The following is a 20,895-nucleotide window of genomic DNA, read 5'->3' as shown; positions in this document are numbered from 1 at the left end:
CAGGTGTCTGTGTCTGTAGTTTGTGTCTAGGGCGGTTTTCCTAAGTTGTACCTGCTGATGATTCCTGTGGCTTTCTGTCTTCTGAGATGTGAGCCACTTTTGGTTGTCCGAACTCTGAGTTGGGTGTCCCAAGACCAATCCCTCAGGTATCCCACGGACAGGTTGGAAGCTTACAGATCAGCCTGCTCTGCTCTCTCTGGTTTGCACAGGGGACTAGCAGGTGGCAGTCTCTTTCCTTCAGCTGTGCCGCCCTACACTGTCACGAAATTTCCTGCGCTTTTAAAGGTGGCGTGTTCTGGACCGGGTGTTCACTTGGTTGCTGTAGATCTTTGATCACTGCCATCATTCCCATCATTTCCGTAATGTGAGTTTAGTCAGTCTCTAGCTGTTTATTTGATGTGATGCTTCTGTAGAGGAACAGGCCTGGAGTTTTCTTGTCTGTCATCTTGCTGACATCACTCTCCATTTCGAAAATCAGTTTTAAAAATACCCCGTCTATTTCAAAATGTGCTGATGCATACATGTTCGTGTTCTGCCATTTTTGTCTGCCTTTTTCCCGTACTTTTAAAATGAAAACAAAAATGTGGATAGATCCCAGCCCCTGCTGGAAGAAAAAAGGTCTTTCCTCTGCCAACCTGTCTGTCATGTGTGATGGTTAAGAGGACCTTTTGAACTGCGCGTGGAGACTGGCACTTTTTACAGAGAACCAAGCGGCCTCGTTTAATTGGAGATGCTTCTCCTTAAACACGGATCTGCTTCCTCCGCCACGGGCTGGCATTAGTCTCCCCAGATGCCGCTGGAAACAGCACCGCGTGCCTGGACACTCACAGGAATTAAGGGGGTACCGACATCGCTCCCATGTGCCAACGACCAGGTCCGTTCGTGCTCAGGAAGTGACAGCAGTATGCTAATGTGACGACGTGCCAGTGGCTAAGGCAGCCTTCACCCCTCAGGGAACGTGTGTGGCCCGGAGGTGATACTGATAGGAAATTGACATCCCAGCTAGGACACAGCTTGGAAAGCGTGCTCCTTCAACGCCTTCACCTCACATGTCCCATTGGCCCCCAGGGTGTCTCCTCTATGCCTGTCATTGGCTCTGCAAGTCCCCTAAGCCCTTCCCTCCTCCAGCATCCTCTCCTTCAGGCCCATTTTCAGTGAGCCACACGTACCATTTCCTATCAGATGTTTCCCGAGGGCCGTCTAGATGGGACCCCCACCCAGGCTGAGCAGTGCCGTATGGACGACTCACTAGATGCCTCTTCTGTGGGTCGCGTCCTCACAGCCCAGGGGCCCTAACAGGCACCAGTGTGGATGCCACAGGCAAAGGAGGGACAAGTCCTCAGGGCCGCCTCTCAGAGCCCCACCCCAGGGCTCCCCTTCCAGAGGAACGAGGGGATAGCCCACCTCTCAGACCTCAGGCTGGGGAGGGTGAGGACTCAGGATAACGGACTCTTTCAGGGCACTAGCCCTCCTCCCGGGGAGCCCTGGAAGAGCAGTGTGTGCACAAGGAGGTGGGGCCCTGCTTCCTGCGCCCCCCCACCGGCCAGAGTGACCATTCCTGGCACTCTGCCCCGACCCTGATTTCCCTGCAGCGGGGTTAGAAAAGAAGGGAAACTCATCCACCACCACGTTCCCTGTGGCGTCTGCTTGTCCCACCCACGGCCTCCTTCCAGCTCCGCCTTCACCGGCAGGTGCTCTGCCCCAGCCGCTCCTCCTCTCCTGGCCACCGTCTAAACTCCCACACGTGGAAGCCCCTCACCTGCGGCCACCTCCTCCAGGGGGCAGCGCACCTGCTGCGTCTCCCCGCGGACCCGGGAGGAGCCTCCAGGACCGCGTGGTGCTGGTTCCCCGCCTGCATCACCAGCCTGAGAGCCCAGCGCCGGCTCCCTGCGCTCCGGGCCCAGTGTGTTTTCTCACCAGTCAGTCGTCTGAATGTTGTAAGGAAGGGAAGCATTTACTGCATTTCCAGGTGCAAGCCGCTGTCATCTCCTAGATAATAACCTTTTTGAAATGACCCACCGTGCATAGAACATCCTGTAGTTTAATCATTCGTGGGTGGGGAGGGTCGATGCAAAATGTTTTACATTATCCCTAGTGCCGAATCACCAGAGTGATGTTTAAAGGCAAGGACAGCGATGGCAATGTTTGCGGGATAGTTTTTAATTCACAAAACCTATTCATTCTAAGACTGAAAAGTTGCGGGTGACACAAGCATATGGTTGATAGATCCACAAGCCCACTGTGACAATCCCTGAGGGCCTCGTGATGCACTTAGATCCTCTTTGAACGGGTTAGCATTTAAGCTGCGTTGATGACTTCTGAATTGCCGATACCGTGCTATCCCATAGCTTTATAGTTCATGTAATTTACTAAAATGAGACCTAAAAATCTCATTCAAATAAATATCGAGCAAGGGTCAAACTAACTCTTTTCATAGTAATAAAAAGATAATCCTGGGCAGTATGATTGTCCTTCTCATAAAACATTGCAGAATTATATGAGCTCAGTTACATTTACTTAGCGCAGAACGTCGTTTTAAAATAAGTCGTAAATGGCAAATAATCTGAGGATGCACCTGCCCAGAGTTTCAGTTGCGTGTCCACCTGTGCTTGAGGATAACCGTGACATCCTTCATTCCTGGGCTAGAAAGTCAATCTAGTGGGGCGCCTGGGTGGCTCAGTCGGTTAAGCGTCCGACTCTTGCTCAGGTCGTGATCTCGAGGTCCGTGAGTTCGAGCCCCGCGTCGGGCTCTGGGCTGACGGCTCGGAGCCTGGAGCCTGCTTCCGATTCTGGGTCTCCCTCTCTCTCTGCCCCTCCCCGGCTTGCACGCTGTCTCTTTCTCAAAAATAAATAAACATTTAAAAAGTTATTTAGGGGCGCCTGGGTGGCGCAGTCGGTTAAGCGTCCGACTTCAGCCAGGTCACGATCTCGCGGTCTGTGAGTTCGAGCCCCGCGTCAGGCTCTGGGCTGATGGCTCAGAGCCTGGAGCCTGTTTCCGATTCTGTGTCTCCTTCTCTCTCTGCCCCTCCCCCGTTCATACTCTGTCTCTCTCTGTCCCAAAAATAAATAATAAAACGTTGAAAAAAAAAAATTAAAAAAAAAAAGTTATTTAGTGTTTTAAAAGAATACGGCAGCAGTCTGACTTCTGCCAAATCACTTGTTGTGCAAGGTCCTCATTGTAGTGCGCTTTGCACAACGGGGATTTTACTAGTCATAAACTGTGCCTGAGGGTCACGAGGCGAGGGTTCATTGGGAGCAGAGAAACAAGGATGGAAGCCAAGAGAAACTTAGCTGTTGTGATCCACTGGCCAGGAAATGGGTTCTCTGAGTTTATTAGGCATCTAGGGGGCAGCGAGACCTTCTAGAAGTCTAGGTTAGCAAATCACTTCGCTTTCGCAATCTGCATGTATTTGTAATTAAAATTCTGTTTTCTGCCAGTATCACTGTGTCGTGAATGGGGGAGTAAGTCCCCCTTGTGGGGTCTTTAAGGAGCGTTTCAATGCGGTTGTGCAAATTATACTCAAGCTAAGAAATTACAGGATTTATTAGATGCACAGCTCCTAGGGAGGGGGGCACAGCAGGCCACACCTGGCTAGTGGCCACATGGCAGGAGTGGCCAGGGAGAGGTCCCACCCGGCCGATGGGGAGCAGAGGCGGGGGCATCTCTGGACAAGTACCCTTATTGGGGGTCAGGAGGGCACGCAAAGCCTGGAGGGGATCTCACTGGTCTATTTCAGTGTCACTGGATCCCAGACAGGGGAGGGCGAGAAGGGGTATTTGTGACAGGAGCCAGCCTGACCACACAGGGGCGCTGGGTGGGAAGTCACAGCCTCTGCGTGGGGACGTTGAGCCATCAGGAAAAGAAGTGTCAACAGTTTACGATCCGATCATCTTCACTCTTTATTCTCGTTTCAACCTTGTTTTCCCTCCCCGGGTATGAGAACCAAGACTGATCTTGCCCAGTACGGTTCTCAAGTATAGAAACAGACTGTAGTCACCTGACACTGGAAGAGAAGAAATGTGTTCTCTTGGCTCTTGGTGACGCAGAATTGAGACACGTGACAATGTGTTCAGGTCTCCGTAGAGTCCGTGGGGCTCTGGACACCAGCTCCTGGCACTTCTCAGACTCCTCACTGCATTTTATGATTGTTTCAAAGAAAAGAACACCTCGTCTTTGTTTTTGTTCCTTCTTTCACTTCCATTCTTTCTACCTTGCCTCATTCCACAAATCATCGGCCACGGAATTCGTGTGCTTTCTCATAATCTGTAAGTCACGAGCACACCTTCCCTCCGTGGTGGGGGGTTGCCGGGGCAATCCCTGTCGCCTCTATTTTGCATAGAAAGCATGGAAGTTCGAGAAGATGAAAAGAAGCCAGGAATCCCAGAACACAGACCCCAAGGGGCCTGTAAACGATCAGTGACACGGAGGACAGGCAGGGCCACACAGAAGCATCGGCGGATGTCAGCCGGTCCTCTGTGCTCCGTTGAACCTTTGAGAAACAGGTGTCGAATGGAAAATGCCATCCGTGTATCGGGACACCCACCACGTTTATGTCACTTTCGATGCATAGTGCAACTCAAAAGATACAAACTAAAAAGCTTCGAGGCACCAGAACAGGACAGGAGAATTCTATCTTTTAATAGTTCTATGATATTTGAAGTGAACATTTAAAGTGAAAATGCTAGTCAAAGTATTTTTTTTTTTGTAAATCACTGCTTAAGCAGCTATAAACATTTTTAAGAAAAATAGCCCAGGACAGAAATATAATCGAGATTGCACACATTCGTGAATCTGTCTGACTCCTAACAAGCCCAACTTGGGAAGCCTGGAGCATTTTATATGTTAGAAGCATAATTATCAATCGTTAAAATACCCACTCGATCACACTCCAGAACATTTTTATTGCTTTGCTTTTGAATGCTCACTTAAGAATTTTCTCTGAAATGTACTCAGAGCAGAGACAGTCAAACAATAAAAGTGAGATATTGGAAGACCATAATACTAAGAAACAGTCGGTGTGGAAACCGCTTAACCCTGGGAATATCTTCCCACATTTTTTGTTGGTTGGTTGGTCGGTTTGCTTTTCCCGGAGAGAAGCCTTTCATGAAGGGAGCCTGGTGTTTCGATGCTTGGAGGGAGGAATACCAGCGTTTCTTCTCTCCCTCTCCCTGCAGAGCAGGCCTGTGAGGGGCCAAGCTCTATCTTTCTCCCCCGCTGTCGCTGGATTCTTTTTTTTTTTTAAATAAAATTTATTAAATGTTTTTTATTTTTGAGAGTGTTCAAGCAGGGGAGGGGCAGAGAGAGAGGGAGAAAGGGGATCTGAAGCGGGCTCCGCACTGACAGAGAGCCAGACGCGGGGCTCGCACTCAGCGACCCTGAGGTCATGACCTGAGCCGAAGTCAGACCCCTGACCAACTGGGCCACCCAGCCGTCCCTCCCTGGTTTCTCCTGATGCGGAATCTTGGCTCTAACCCTTGTCCTTTAAACTCTTGCGAACTGGGAAAATCTTGTCATGGGCTTTGCCTTTAACCATAGTTGGTAGGGTTTTCTGAACCCATCTGGCCAAGCCGTCTGGGTACCGAGGGGCGAGACGGAGGAGGCATTGGCTTGAGACAGACAGCAACTTGGCATCATACTCTTGATATTTCTTTTTTTTTTTTTGGAGTTTCTCCTGAGAATTCCGACTTAGTTTTTTAGCGACTCAGCAGTCTTAGTTGGTAGGAAAACCCAAAAGTATGGGTAGATGAAACCTCCAGCACCCTAGTACAGTCTATGCGGGTGTTATTCCGAAGGGCTCGTGCCCTCAGCCTGGGAGCCAGGCGTCGGGGGGCTGATCCCCTGCTCCACTGTTTGCTGTAAAGCTTGGCAAAGAAACTTCCCTTTTCTGAGTCACTGTTTTTCTTTCTTCTACAAAAACAGCGTGATTAAACCCTACCACATAGGGTCATGGTATGGATTCACTGAGATACTGCTTATGAAAAAATATCACTTTTAAATATTGGTGTTTCTTTTTTTTTTTAATGTTTATTTTTTTTTTTATTTTGAGAGGGAGCAAGAGCGGGCATGCGAGCGAGGGAGGGGCAGAGGCAGAGAGAGAATCCCAAGCAGGCTCCTGTGCTGTTGATGTGGAGCCCGACTTGGGGCTCGATCCCACGAACCGTGAGATCATGACCTGAGCTGAAATCAAGAGTCAGAGGCTTTAACTGACTGAGCCATCCAGGCGCCCCACCCCCCTCCCCCCAAAAAATCACTTTTAGTGTCCAGGAAATAGGAGGATCTCAACACCAGTGAGCCCTTTTCTTCAGATGGGTGTCTGTCTGGTGGAGGCCAGCAAAGAGAGGCTGTGGGGACAATGACAAAGGCAGGGGTGCCCTGGCTGGCAGTTCAGCACCTGCAGATGCCCACATGTTTGTTTTTTAAAAATTTTTTAAAATGTTTTATTATTTATTTTTGAGAGAGAGAGAGACAGGGTGCGGGCAGGGGAGGGGCAGAGAGAGAGGGAGACACAGAATCCAAAGCAGCTCCAGGCTCTGAGCCGTCAGCACAGAGCCCGACGTGGGGCTCGAACTCACAAGCTGTGAGATCACAACCTGAGCCGAAGTCGGATGCTTAACCAACGGAGCCACCCAGGGGCCCCAGGGGCCCGCATGTTTTCTGTTCCGTCCACAGAACGAGCCCGAGGCAAGACAGTAAGGCAGTCAAAGAAAGCGTTCTGTCATCTCCCTCCTACCTGTTCAGAGATGAGCATTTCTTCCACTCCGTCTGTGTCCTTGGCCCCAGGTAGGAATAGAGGGCGTTGAAATGTAAGCTCTCCTAGAAAGCAGCTTGACCGCTTCTGTGCCATCCTCCACAGAGCCTGACACAGAGCCTTCCCGCTGCTGTGGTTCAATAAATGTTGTTGGATGAATAAATGAGCGAGAGATCCTGACTTAAAAGAGCCCTTGAAAGATCCTGCCTTGAAAGGGTAGTTCTGTTTCAGAAAGAGACTTCTCCGGATTGCAAGCTTTCACACTCAGGGTGAATCAAAAGTTCAATGTCATGGTGGCCCCTTAGACTCTGTGCGAAAGAAGAGGATGGATATTTTGGAGGAGAACGACCATTTCAGGTATTTTTCAGGTCGTATGCCATAGATCGCCCAGGGATGGTAAAGTGGATGTTGCTTCTGCGTTTTGTCCTTTATAGTTTATCTACTGTAGACCTTTGCTCATCTGCTTAAGCCTGTTGTCAGTCAGGTGTTAGGCATAAGTCATTAATTCTGCCACCTTGTGTTTTCAGCATTTACATGAATGGGATAAATCTTTGCTTTTATTTATTTATTTATATAAGACATTAGATATCCTATATATGTATATGTATACCTATATCTATATAGTATTTCTGAAATCTTCGTAGCTAAGGCTTGTGATAAAACATGGGCAGACCTACTATACTCCACAATGGAGGATTTTCTTCTAAAACTTTGTCTGACTCTGAAATAATCCGGAAGGGTGGTAATGACGAGCAACTTTGCTTTACAAACCAGACAACATCAACAAACTCTCGTGCTCGTCTGGTCAGATTGATTGGATCATATGTAGGTAGGGGTTTAAGTTGTCCTGATAATTAAGTGAGGAGGTCTAAGCAAAGTTCTTGGCTCTGAACTTTATTCATAGGAGGCTGTCCACAAACACAGAACATCATCATTATGACCATTTCGTGAATAATTTGGTAATATATTTTCTTCTCACTTGGGTTCTCTTCTCTTGGGTACTTCTCCCATCCAAGTACTAACCAGGCACGACCCTGCTTAGCTTCTGAGATCAGTCGGGATTGGGGCGCATTCGGGGTGGTACGGCCATAGACTTCTCTTGGATACTTCTAAAGCCAGTTCACAAATTTCAGTGAATTTGAATTTCACAAAATTTGGGAAACCAATGGGCTTTTGTTGCCTGGTGGCAAAATACCATCTGAAATTGACTTGGGGGGTGCCTGGGTGGCTCACTCATTTAAGCGTCTGACTCTTGGTTTCAGCTCAGGTCGTGATCTCATTGTCGTGAGATCGAACCCCGTGTCAGGCTCGTGATGACAGTGTGGAGCCTGCTTGGGATTCTCTCTCCCTGTCTGTCTGCCCCAGGGCTCCTCCCCTCAAAATAAAGGAATAAACTTAAAAAAGAAATTGATTGGGGCGCCTGGGTGGCGCAGTCGGTTGGGCGTCCGACTTCAGCCAGGTCACGATCTCGCGGTCCGTGAGTTCGAGCCCCGCGTCGGGCTCTGGGCTGATGGCTCAGAGCCTGGAGCCTGTTTCCGTTTCTGTGTCTCCCTCTCTCTCTGCCCCTCGCCCGTTCATGCTCTGTCTCTCTCTGTCCCAAAAATAAATAAACATTGAAAAAAAAATTAAAAAAAAAATTGATTTGGGATGATGCATTAAAAAGCTTTTCCCTCATAGAGGGGAAAAGTGATTATGCAGTAGCGTGTACAACCTTTAAGTAGAAATACCATTCGTAGGAACATGTATTTCCGAATTCCTTGAATCTGGGCAATCTCCCCACTCCCCCATATGCACCAAGGCATTCGTGGTCACTGCAACATGGTTGGTAACAGCTAAAAATCAACAACTACCTAGGTGTTTATCAATATGGGACGGGTAGATCATGTTAAGTCAATACTTAGCTTTTGAATGTTTTATGAGAACGCCTTGATCTCTACAAAGTAAATGGTAATAAGGAAATGACAAAGTGGTAAGCAGATAACATGGCACTTCCCAAGTGTCGGCCACTGTTCCTCGCAGCAAGGGAGTACTATTGTCATTTTATAGGCACGGATGGGCTAAGGAAACTGTCCAAGATCTCCCAGTGACTGGTTGACAGTGAAGTAAACAAATCTATTAACTGACACAAAGAAGGTTGGATCAGATGCGCTCTGAGATCTCTCGAGCGGTCGTGTCTCAAAGGGCTATGAGCTTGGGCTTTGGGGTCAGACAGCCCTTTGGTCAGACCCCGGCCAGCTGTTCCCCTGGGGCAGACGACTGAGTACTGAACCAGTTTTCTAATCTGTGCTGAGTAAAGAGCAGACACTGCCTGGCGGGGTCATGGGCAGGGGGGCCAATGGTGATGACACAGGGTGAGGAGCATCCAGTGGGGGGACCCTCTCCGGACCCTAGAGTTGGCATAAAGATTAGTTTACACTGAAGGCATTTGGGAATGAATGGCTGCAGAAAGCAGCCTTCTTGGAACTTTCTTAATCTGACTTAAAAGCAGCTGCTTCTGAGAAGTGAGGCTGCCGTGAATCCCCTCCTCAAGGCGGATCCGACCCCGGGAGAGAGATCAAGATAAACCTCCCACAAATCCCCTCTCCACGGGGTTTCACGGCACAGAAAAAGAAAGACCACTGTCCCCTGCATGAACAAATATTACCATAATTCTCCCTGCCTCTGGTTTGTTCTCGCGAAACTGCTTTGTCTTTCCTAAAGACACCTTTTTGTTCTTTCCGTAGAAGCCCCGTCTCCTCCGTCTTTCCCTGCTAAGTGAGGTCTGCAAGCCTCCAACTGGTGAGCCAACTGGGAGCCAGCTACTTCTTTTGTTAACTCCTATTTATGTGAACACATTTTTTCTCCTGTTCATCTGCCTTTTGTCAGTTTATTCTGTTTGGTTATTTATTTTGAGAGAGAGAGAGAGAGAGAGAGAGAGAGAGAGAGAGTGTATGTGTGTGTGTGAGCAGGGAAGGGGCAGAGAGAGAGGGAGAGAGGAAATCCCAAGCAGGCTCTGCGCTGTCTGAACAGAGCCTGATGCGGGGCTTGCTCTCACGAACGGTGAGATCGTGACCTGAGCCGAAACCAAGAGTTGGACGCTTAACCAGCTGAGCCACCCAGGCGCCCCATGTCCGTTTATTCTGAGACCCTCAGTCACTGCGTCCGAGGGACTCAGGACATCTTTCCTCCCTGATGCTGGCAGGTGTTCAGGGCGGATTATCATCATCCCTTGTGATTCTGAAATCTCAGGATTCTACTTCCGTCTGCATATTTAAAGAGTCCAAAATGTACCCTAAGATTATAAATGAGATCATCAAGCATACTGAAGCACTGAGGTAAACATTTTGAAATGGAAAAGATCTGGATTGTACACATAGCACAATGTAGTTTCCAATTCTGTAAAATTTTACGTAGGTGCAAATTCGACGGCAGAAACGAACCGCGGAGGCTAATTATATGAGCAGAATATAGCGCCGCAAAACTAATAATGAGCAAATGGGATGTCTAGTTAATGAGATGCGTGCTTTTTATTATGCCACGGGTTGATTAAAAATGCGGGGCGCCTGGGTGGCGCAGTCGGTTAAGCGTCCGACTTCGGCCAGGTCACGATCTCGCGGTCCATGAGTTCGAGCCCCGCGTCAGGCTCTGGGCTGATGGCTTGGAGCCTGGAGCCTGTTTCCGATTCTGTGTCTCCCCCTCTCTCTGCCCCTCCCCCGTTCATGCTCTGTCTCTCTCTGTCCCAAAAATAAATAAACGTTGAAAAAAAAATGAATGGCAAGCAGTTTACAAAAGTGACGTCACTTGATCCTGCCTCTGACTGATTACATCCAGGATGAGTGCCTCATGTGCCTTTCTGAAGATTGGGAACAGGGTGGGTCTCTCCTCCCTGCCCCCCTTTTGGAGGAGGAAAGAGGGAGGGTATCTCCAAGTGACAGGGACTGGCGACTTGTGGATCCGGCGGTCTTCCCTGTAGGGACGAGGGATCAGGCGGTGTTTGCTAATGCTTTCCCCAGTGCCTGGGACGTAGGCTCGAGCTTCTCTAGAACGTTGTTAATGATAGGAAGGGTCCTGTGGCAGACAGGTAGCATTTCACTATGCCTGATGCGTGCCCTGTCTCGAATCAGGGGGATCCCTATTAGAAAATCTGAAAAGAGAGGATTGATGGGAAGCGGTAAATGCAGAAGACAATTATAATAAGTCGTAAAAAAATGGTTAACTATGGGGCTGGGGAAAGAGTGGCTTCTGCATGTTAAGCTTTTCTGTACTGTTCGAATTTTCTAGCCAAGGCCATCTATGCGTATCATTTATTTTCCTGCTAGTCAATAAGGGTTTTCCTGCTAGTGAAAACACAGATGACATTTTGTTCTTTCTTGTTATTTTGTATTAAGCAACAGGAGAATGCACAGTATTTAAAAAAAAAAAAAGGAATAAATTAAAAAAATAGTTTGCCGTCGTGCATTCATAATGGCGAACAAAAGAGCAAGACAGAAATTAACAGACCAACATGTGAAAATATATAAATGATTGCACAGCGACTTGAGTTAAATAGATTCTTTAGTCCTCCACCTTTTCATACCCGTTCTCCAGTGTCTTCAGGGAGACGGACTTTAAAATTTCCACCCAGAACTGCGAGGTGTCTGAACTTTTGCTCTATTTGCAGCAGGCCCGCCTGCTTGTTTTCTGGATGCTGGGAGAAGACAAGAGACACCTGGGTCAGAGACAGAGGCGTGTGTGACTTGCTTGGTTACCCAGAAAGCCCAGCAGGCAGCCTCACGTACCGGCCGCAGTTCTCCTTGACCCTGCGTCACCCGTGGGCCGTGTTTATAGGCTCAGGTGGATGCCTGCATGCACGTGGGGTTATGTTACGAGAGCTTAGGGAACCTGAATCTTTTGTGCAGGACACATGCTTGCCCTTAGCTTGGAAGAAAAAGATTATCTCACAAGGAAGCTTTCTGTATAAATGTCCTTGGAAGATAGTTCGGGATGAAAGATAGTCAGGGCTTCTGTTTGTAAGAGGTGCAGAAATGTGAGAAACCCATGGAGAATTGTCTTACCTCTGCTCTGGCCCCCACACGGCCTTTTGTCTTCCCTATGAAATGGCTATTATGTGGCGCAAAGGACTTCCTTCGTGTTTATGTCAGCTGACTTTTCAGATACAGCCTTCTTTTGTCCTATGCGAAGTAGGATTCTTGTGTCAGAGTTAATTTTGAACTTCTAGTGGCCCTAATCATCTTGGTTGGACGGTGTTGCTGATTCAGATTTAAAACGCTAAGAAAAGAGCATCTCGTTTTGTTACTAAAACCACCCAAACAGTTTGGGATAGATAATTAGTTGAAAAGCAGCTATTTGATCTTGACATAGTTTTCAACTTCTTTGGCTAAACCCTGTTTAAGTTATTAACACTTCCTTTTGAACGCAGAATTGTAGCTACCACTCAGAAATGACTTAGTTTTTTCTAGAAAGGCTAGAAAGATTCTGTGATGGTAAGTATGTTTCCCTTATAAACAGTGTAGGATAAATCTAAATGTCTCATTTGAGAAGAAAATTTTCAACGGAAAAAATTTGCATTCCGTTGCTGCAGGATTGTTTACTTGTTTCCCTATATTAAAACAGGCAGTTTGCCTCTTTTAAAAAAAAATGTATTTATTTAAAGTTTATTTATTTATTTATTTATTTATTTATTTAAATATTGACTCAGTGTGGGGCTGGACCTCACTGCCCCCAACATCAAGAGTCGCACACTTCTCCGACCCAGCCAGCCAGGCGCCCCGGTAGTTAGCCTCTGGAAAGAAATTAAAATCCACACCGAATATTTCAGAAGTATTTAGTTGCTCAGTCTCCCTCAGAGGTTATTTAAAAATAGGGTTTTCGTTCGAGCTGTATATCACTACTGTGGAGTCTTCTTTTCCCCCCAGTTTATGGTGCCGTCACTGACACATCATACGAAGGTGTCCAACGTGGTGATCTGACGTGTGGACGTATTGCGAAATGATCCTCACGATGAGCGTGGTCAGCACCCAGCACCTCGTATATTTTCTCGTGACTCTCGAGGCTAAAAGTCCAAGATGAAGATGTGGGCCGTTTTGGTTTCCCCTAAGGCCTCTCTTTCTTGACTTGCCGATGGCCACTTTCTCCCCAGGTCCTCAAATGGTCTTCCCTCTGTGTGTACCCTATCTAGGGTCTGTCCGTCTGTCCAGATGTCCCCTTCTTATAACAACCCAATAACACTGGATTAGGACTCACTGCAATGACTTCATTTTACCGTAATCACCTCTTTATAGACCCTTTCTCCAAATACAGTCATATTCTGAAGCACTATGGGTTTGGGCTTAAACATATGAATTTTGAGGGGGACACAGTTTAGCCCATCATAGTGAGTGACAGGAGTTCCCTGCCTTATGACGTATTTTATTTTTTAAATATTTTAAATTGTATTTTTATTTGAGATAGGGATAGCATGTGAGTGCACACGAGCAGGAAGGAGGGGCAGAGGGAGAGAGGGAGAGAGACAGAGGGAGAGAGAATCTTAAGCAGGCCCCATGCTGAGCATGGAGGGCTGGGTCCCACGACCCTGGGATCATGACTTGAGCCGAAACCAAGGGTCGGATGCTCAGCCAACTGAGCCGCCCAGTAGCCCCTTAATGTCGAATTAAACACAAACTGGTATCAGTTCAAGTCACTGGTTCTTCTCAATGGGAAATCTTTCTCAATTTTGTATAAATAATCTATTTTATATATCATTATTTTCAACATATACAGGAGGCTAACAGGATAGTGCTATTCTGCCAGTAATCTGAACTGTTAAAGAATGCCCTCAAAACTATGCCTAGAGTCAAATTTAAACGTTTTATTTAATTCTTTTATTTCAACCAATTTATTTAATTTCTTCCAGTTGCTGATCGGATGTGCACACTATTAAACACTCATTTGAGGCATTTCTTATAAAACCAGCTAAACTTTTTTTTTGTTCTTCTGTGTGACTCCTTAAATACTGAAAGCTAAGTCATTTTTCAGAAACTAAGTTTGTGCCATATATGAAGTCACACACACTTATTTGCAATGTTTTGGTATTGTTTTCAATAACCGTATGTTGTTTTTAAGACACGATCTTGTGGAGGCACCCGGGTGGCTCAGTCGGTGAAACGTCTGACTGTTGATTTTGGCTCAGGTCATGATCTCATAGGTTCGTGGGATCAAGACCCACATTGGACTCTGGGCTGACAGCATGGAGCCTGCTTCGGATTTTCTCTCTCCCTCGCTGTCTGCCCCTTCCTCCCTTGTGTTTGCACGCACATGCTCTCTCTCTCTCTCTCTCTCTCTCTCTCTCTCTCAAAAATACATAAGTAAATATTAAAGTAAAATCAAATAAAATACCATGTTGTTGTCATTGGAAATATTTTTTTTCCTGGCTTTTTCTTTACCTCTTTGCCAGCAAAAAATGGCCAGATAGCTTATAAAATGTATTTCTCCTGATCATTTAGGAAGATTGGGAAGGGAAGAGTATGGAGAAACCCAAACTCTAGTTTTCCTGCAGAGTCAAGGAAACCTGACTTCTCTCCTGGGTTCATATTTCAGGCAGAAGGTAAAACAAAGTGGTAAAAGCCTAACACTTAGCAATACAACTTGAGCAAAAATAAAGTTTTAAAAATACTTTATTTCAACCATATTTCGGCAATGTTTACACTGCCCTTCTCTATACCGCGCAGATAAAAAAAAAAAAATCACGTCAATCAAGAGCAGTGGCATTTAGGACCTGTTTCTTGCGTCTGTGTTGGCCCCGGGGGTGTGGACGGCTCCAGGGCTAGGCCCCCGTGGGTTTCTGGGTGGCGTAGCTGTACTCGCTCATGGGGTGGGTTCCGCCTGGAGGCAGGGGCAGGTGTTGGGACACAGAGAGGTGGTTGTGTCTTTTGGGTCAGCTGTGGGTCTGACTTTGTGACTTGCTTCCACGAAGAGGCCATAAAACATACCAGGAACCACTCATTAAGTGCACACTGTTTCCAGCACATGGAGATTTTCACATCAGAATATACTACTTACGTGCCTGTAATGTACCTGTTGTGTGCATTCAGACATACGTCTTACACACAAGCAAATCTTTTAAGCACACTTGGGGGGCGTGTTTTCTGGTTTTAAGCCAGACGAGAGATTATCCATTCTCTTTCTAGAACACGTTGAAGTAAACGTATCTGCACGCGTTGAAGCTTGAGCGGTCACCGGGCACGAAGCCTGCTGGTCTGGATGACTGAGCGGCTCCTTCCGGGTCCGACACGTGACATCCAGTCCGTGTTACTGAATGTCCAGTTCAGTCAATAAAACCAAAGTGGCAGGAGGATACTTTCCTTGTTTTCTTTAAGTGTAAACCTTGTGGTACTTCCTGGTTCACTAAAATGTTAAAAATAATTTATCACGAGAGCATGGACTTGAAAGCAACCAACCACAGCGTTCGCATGGTCTGATTACAGGAAATGATTTTAGTACGTCCTTTCGTGGCCCACGAGCCTCCAAAAATAACAGGGACGAAATGTTATATTTGGCAATAGCAATAATTGTTAGTATTCCCCCCTTACTCATGAAGAAGCAGAGACGTGGGGAGATTAAGTATATGTTGTCCAACACCATCATGGTCCGGCACTTGAAATGGCCAGAATTAGAGCTCAGAGCTCGGGGATTCCCGCATACCCCCTTAGTCCCCGCAACATCCCCTCTCCTACCACAGAGGTCTTAAAATGCAGGGAACAGTGTGAGTGCAGAGTGAAGCTTGGATTTCGTAGGGGCCCAGCTTAGAGCCCTAATGATTATCTATTTTTAAAACCACTGAGACCCATTTCCGTAGACAGCCCCACTCCTATTTTGAAACAAAGAATTGGTAGGAAAGCCTTTCTCACGACGCAGATATTTCAAACGTACAGTGACAGATCCATGATCGGCATCTCGAAGGTCATTTGTTGACTCTAATGCACCATGGGATGGGGCACGTTACGCTGGAGACTGGGGCTTTGCCTGAGCCTCGTAACGATCCTTTCCTGTGATTTAGATCCTACTGATGTGACTGCCGAATAAACGAAATGCAGAGTGGGCAGCTTTTCAGAAATGTCATCGATTGCTAAAACATATTATTTTGGAAACGCATCTGTAGCATGTGAATGGAGCCCAAGCCGCGGACTCGGGTTCCCTTCCGCATAGCTAACGGGGAAACGGAAAACTTCATCAGACGTTGTTTGTTCCTAATCGTGGATGAAACACTCAATTGTGATGCTTTTAAAGTGATTGAATATTGAGTCCACGTCTAGCTGAAGTGTTTCTGATCGATAGTGGGGAGGGGGGGGTGTTGGTTTCTTTTTTTTCCAGTTCATGTGTTATTTATTAATTGTGATGTATAATATTTGTTGAGTGCAATTAGTTTAATTGTGATGTATAATATTTATCATGCCAGCCAGGTAGTGTTATGAACATTTTCAAATATTAGCGTATTTTTTAAAATTGAAATCCAAGTTAGTTAACATATACTGTAATAATGATTTCAGGAATAGAATTTAGTGATTCATCACTTACATATAACACCCAGTGCTCATCCCGACAAGTGCCCTCCTTAATGCCCGTGGCCTATTTAGCCCATCCCTCCACCCAGCGACCCTCAGCAGGAATGCCATGGAGAAAATGGTTAGGTGATGAACCCGTGAAACTCTCATACCCTAGCCCATCAGAACTGTAAGATAATTTTTCTTTTTCCTACTTTATACATGAAGGTGCTGGCTTCCCTGAGGTCACTCCTGTAACGAGAGATGGGGAAGAAGTTGGATGGAGCCGATTTTCGATTTTCGTAGGTCTGAGTGGAGGGGAAGCTGGGTGAGAGCTGCTGAGGAATTGCCCAGGGCAGCTCGCTTCCACCGGGACCGCTGCTTTCTGCTCCCGTGGGGTCTGCCCCTTCCCGCGTGTTAGAACGGGGCGAGGGTGACCCTTTGTTCTTGTCCGTCTGCGTTCAGCCTGTGCATCTGTGTGTGTTCTGGAAACACTAAACCAAAAATATAGAATAATAGATTATATAGATAGAAGAATAGAATAGAATGGAATAGAATAATAGATTAGAATAGAATAATAGATTATACCACCTCTGAAAAAGAAACGTTAGCTTAACAAAAATATACGGGATCATTTCAGTAATTAGCCCCAAACATGAGAGCATAGATATGCTGGTAGAGATCCCACCTGTGCCGGACTCGCTTCACTTAATCTCTGTGTCTTTAAGGACACGTATCATTGATTTGTATCCAAAAGGACTGTTAATAATTCTACATGAGACACAAATAATGTAATTCCTTAAAATTAGAATGAATTATGATAATCACCTAGGTGTATACATATACATACACATACATAGGTTCCAAGTATTTGAATATAATTAAAATCGGACACAATGAATGTTTTGTTTTGAACACGGATTCTCAGAAGTTGTGAAGAGTGTGTTTTGAATCCCCACTTTTCATAGACTATTAAGACATTGTTGCCACTTGAAGTATTTCTTAAAGAGTATTCTGTTTAAATTCCACTAAAATAGAACCCGAAATTCCTTTTGCTGTCTGGCACTATCATCACACAATCTGAAGGGCGATTTTCAGAATTTATATTCAGTAAACAATATTTTAGAAGGAAGTAATTATATATCAAGAAAATACAACTTAAGTATCCTTCTTAGGAAGTAATTTAATTAAATGGTTCATGCTGAGATTTACAAGTTTTGTCAGCTACGCTCAAATAAATATTGACTTCAATTCTTTTTTCTTTATTTATTTTGAGAGTGAGAGAGAGCACATGGCGGGGAGGGGCAGAGAGAGAAGGAGAGAGAGAGAATCCCAAGCGGGCTCCGCCGTGTCAGCACAGAGCCCGACGCTGGGCTTGATCCCATGACCCGAGCGGAAATCGAGAGTCAGTTGCTTACCTGACTAGCCACCTGAGTGCCCCTTGACTTCAGTTCTTAAATTGAATTACAAGTTGGGCATCACCGTGAATGTAGGAGCTGATGTTTCTCCCTTCACTGTTTACCTGCACATCTTGGGTACTGAACCTGAGACGTTAAGTAACAGGATGCTGAGTTTGACAGATGAGCCCCCTCGGCCGAAGGTACTGACGGTATCCAAAATGGCAGTCAGGAGCACAGCCACAGTGGCCAGCCTTCGTGGACCGCCTACCTCCAGGCCGATATGTGAATGTTACTTTTCAGATATTGTCTAACTTAGTAGCATCTCAACCTGTGGAGTTAGGGTTTACAAGCTGGTTTTGTAGGCGAGGGAACTGTGGCCCGCAGCCCATGACTACAACTAAGACCACGGGCCGGCAAGTGGCGGGGCAGGTACAATGCGGTTCCAAATTCACACCTGGAGCGTGGAGGCACGCTGATCGTGGCGTGGCAGTTGCTAATCCTTGAAAACGAAGACGGCGTAAAGGACAAAGATGACGCTTCCTTTGGACGAGAGAGAGAGGACTGAGTGCGTCTGAGTTGGTATTTCATTCTCTAGCCCAGAGGAAGAGTTATAGCATCGGAGATTCCCACCACATTGGAGTTTTTGATATCCTTAGTTCCGTCTGTTTATACCTCGTTGTCGTGGCTTACTAGGGATTGAACTTGATTTGGTCGTTAAGCTGGGGCCTAGTGTTCCGCAAGGCCAGACAACGAGGCAGGCGTCATTCCTGGCTGAGCTAAGAAGAACTTCGCTCCCGGGCTGTTTGATTGTATCTGGCTGTTCGTGTGACATGCAGGCAGGAAGGTGAGTCTGACCTTCTGATGCAAGTGGGCATAAGGAAGGGTCGACTTTTTCCCCCTAATTATATTACTGTCATATGCAGGAGTATTACGAGGACATCTTTTGCCTCTCTGAATAATAAAACTGGGAGAGATCAAAGAGCGTACAACTGGAAGTTTTGACTGTGGGTTCCAAAGAACTGACAGAATTTTAGATAGACTTAACGTCTGGCATTACGTTTTAGAAGCTGAGGGCCCTGACTCGTTCTTTGCGGAGCATAGACCGGTAAGGTCCTTGGAGGGGGTAGCATTTTCTAGTAAGATGCTGTGTAACAGGAAAACTTTAGATTGTTATGACTATTATAGCCTAGGCCATCTGGGAAAATTGGTTAAGAATCTGATGACGAATCAATGGAATCAACTTTAAAAGGCCATATAAAGCATCAGGGGTTGGGCATCTGGGTAGCTCATTGGTTGGGCATCCGATTCTTGATTTCGGCTCAGGTCATGATCCCAGGGTTGTGGGATCCAGCCGTGCATCGGGCTCCATGTTGCGCTTGATTGCCTTGGATGTGGGGCTGCGTGTGAACGTCTGCAAATTCCTTATTTACCCTGCAAATAAGGAAAAGTTAGACCATGGCGACTAATCCAGGCCCTGAAGAAAGGTTGTCGCACAGCCTCTCAAATGTTAGCGGTGTTTCTATAAAGCGGGCGGCCTTTTGCATATTAACGAGGTGAGGCACCCATCCCTCACAGGCACGAGAGGTGACAGCGTGAACTCGGCATTCTGCAGACACATTGATCCCTTTCTCCGTTTTCTCCCAGGGTTTTCCAGGAAACACAAACGCAGACAGCGTGGTACATTACAGACTCGAGCCTCCCTTCGAAGCCAGGTTCCTGCGCTTCCTCCCCGTAGCCTGGAACCCTAAGGGCAGGATTGGGATGCGGATAGAAGTGTACGGATGTGCATACAGTAAGTGGTGTTTATTCCCCCCCCCCCCCCCCCCCCGCCGACATCGATGACGGACTGACGTGCTCTAAATGCCGAACTGAAAACTGAACCTGACTTCTTTCAGCCTTTTAAATATCTATGTAAAACGGTTTTTTATGGAACGCCTTGATATTATGCTGTCTTTAGTTATTTTCTAGTCGAATTTACAGGTGCACCTGGCCTGAGCCTCAGAACCTTTACTTCATGAAAGTAACGAACTCCAAATCAACAGCGGTAATTTACTGGGACCGATGATGCTGTTCTCTGATGCTGTCACTGGGGTGACCCTCGTGTGGGGACGCTGGTGATCTTGTTTTCCCCGAGCCCCACGATGATGACTCAGTTCTTCTTTTAGGTTCACTGCTTGCGTCTCCACTTTGCTCTACTCGAGGCCTCTTTTGAACGTCATTTACGTGTCGTGTCTTCCCTCTTTTCTCTACTGATGAGAAGAGTAACAAGAATCGCATAAATACAAGCATAAACACCTTCAGTGAAATATGTGGGGGAATCAACTCTACGGTTGCCATTTCGATGATCTGGAATATACCAGTATTTACTTAAAGTAATACGAAAAGAAAAAATAATGATTAAAAAATACCTTCTAGAAAACCGGAGACTAACTCAAAGAGTATATCGGATGGGGACATCTCGTAAGGTTGGGTTTTTGGTCCCACTTCATTTCGAAAGCGATGTCTTTTCTCCCCAATTCGGTTCTCATAACCGCTATATTATCCTGGCCTTCATTTCCTCATTCCCTCACTCGCCAGCTAAGAATTTATCGGACACTTGGCCATTTGCCAAGAACTGTGTTAAACATTGGAGGTGGGGGGCCGTTCTAGAATGATTCATTTTTGTTGTCAGGATTTTATGAGAAGCCATAAAATTGTACAAAACAGACGTAAAATACTGGAACGTGACCCCGGGGCACAGGGAGTAGAGCGGTCAGTCGGTTTTCCAAGTGAAGGGCTTGGGAGGTGAGCTGCGGGCCGGGAGGGGTCCCGGGGAGGGAGGAGGAATGCGTGGAGAAATAGTGGCTGCAGGAATCTCAGCTTCTGTTGGCTCAGGGATCAAGGAGGATATGGGCACTCCAGGGCACAGGGAGCGATTGTGTAGGAATGATACCATTGCCCCTTCGCTAACCCCACAGACAGTGAGACCTTCTGGAGGTGAGGCTCACCATCCCAGAAGCAACCCCGTTCTAGATTCAAGGGTCCCCTTCGGCCTCAGCGTCATCCAGCTGCCAGATGACAGGCTCCCCTTCCACTCTGTTTCCAAATCCTACCTCTGCATGGCATTTCCATGCACCATTTAGCCCACGTGACGCTGCGTGGCCGTCCGTCTTTTTCTTTCTCTTTCCGTCGGTCGTCTCCTTCCATCCTTTTGTTTCTGGGATCGACGAACACGCTCACGGCCGCAACGGCCGGGATGCCTGATACTCG

General features: G+C 46.7%; 1 protein-coding gene across 1 annotated transcript in view; it reads left to right on the top strand.

Annotated features, from left to right (window-relative positions):
* Positions 1 to 20,895, top strand: part of LOC125150393 (contactin-associated protein-like 3) — a 192,833-nt gene that overhangs the window by 69,685 nt on the left and 102,253 nt on the right. The window contains exon 4 of the mRNA XM_047830275.1: positions 19,291 to 19,438. Coding sequence (XP_047686231.1) covers positions 19,291 to 19,438 — 148 coding nt within the window. The remainder of the gene's footprint in view (positions 1 to 19,290; positions 19,439 to 20,895) is intronic.

The sequence above is a fragment of the Prionailurus viverrinus genome, chromosome D4 (assembly GCF_022837055.1).
Source record: "Prionailurus viverrinus isolate Anna chromosome D4, UM_Priviv_1.0, whole genome shotgun sequence".
NCBI lineage: Eukaryota > Metazoa > Chordata > Mammalia > Carnivora > Felidae > Prionailurus > Prionailurus viverrinus.
Note: the sequence above shows the minus strand (reverse complement) of the source record. Positions and strands in the feature narration are given on the sequence as shown.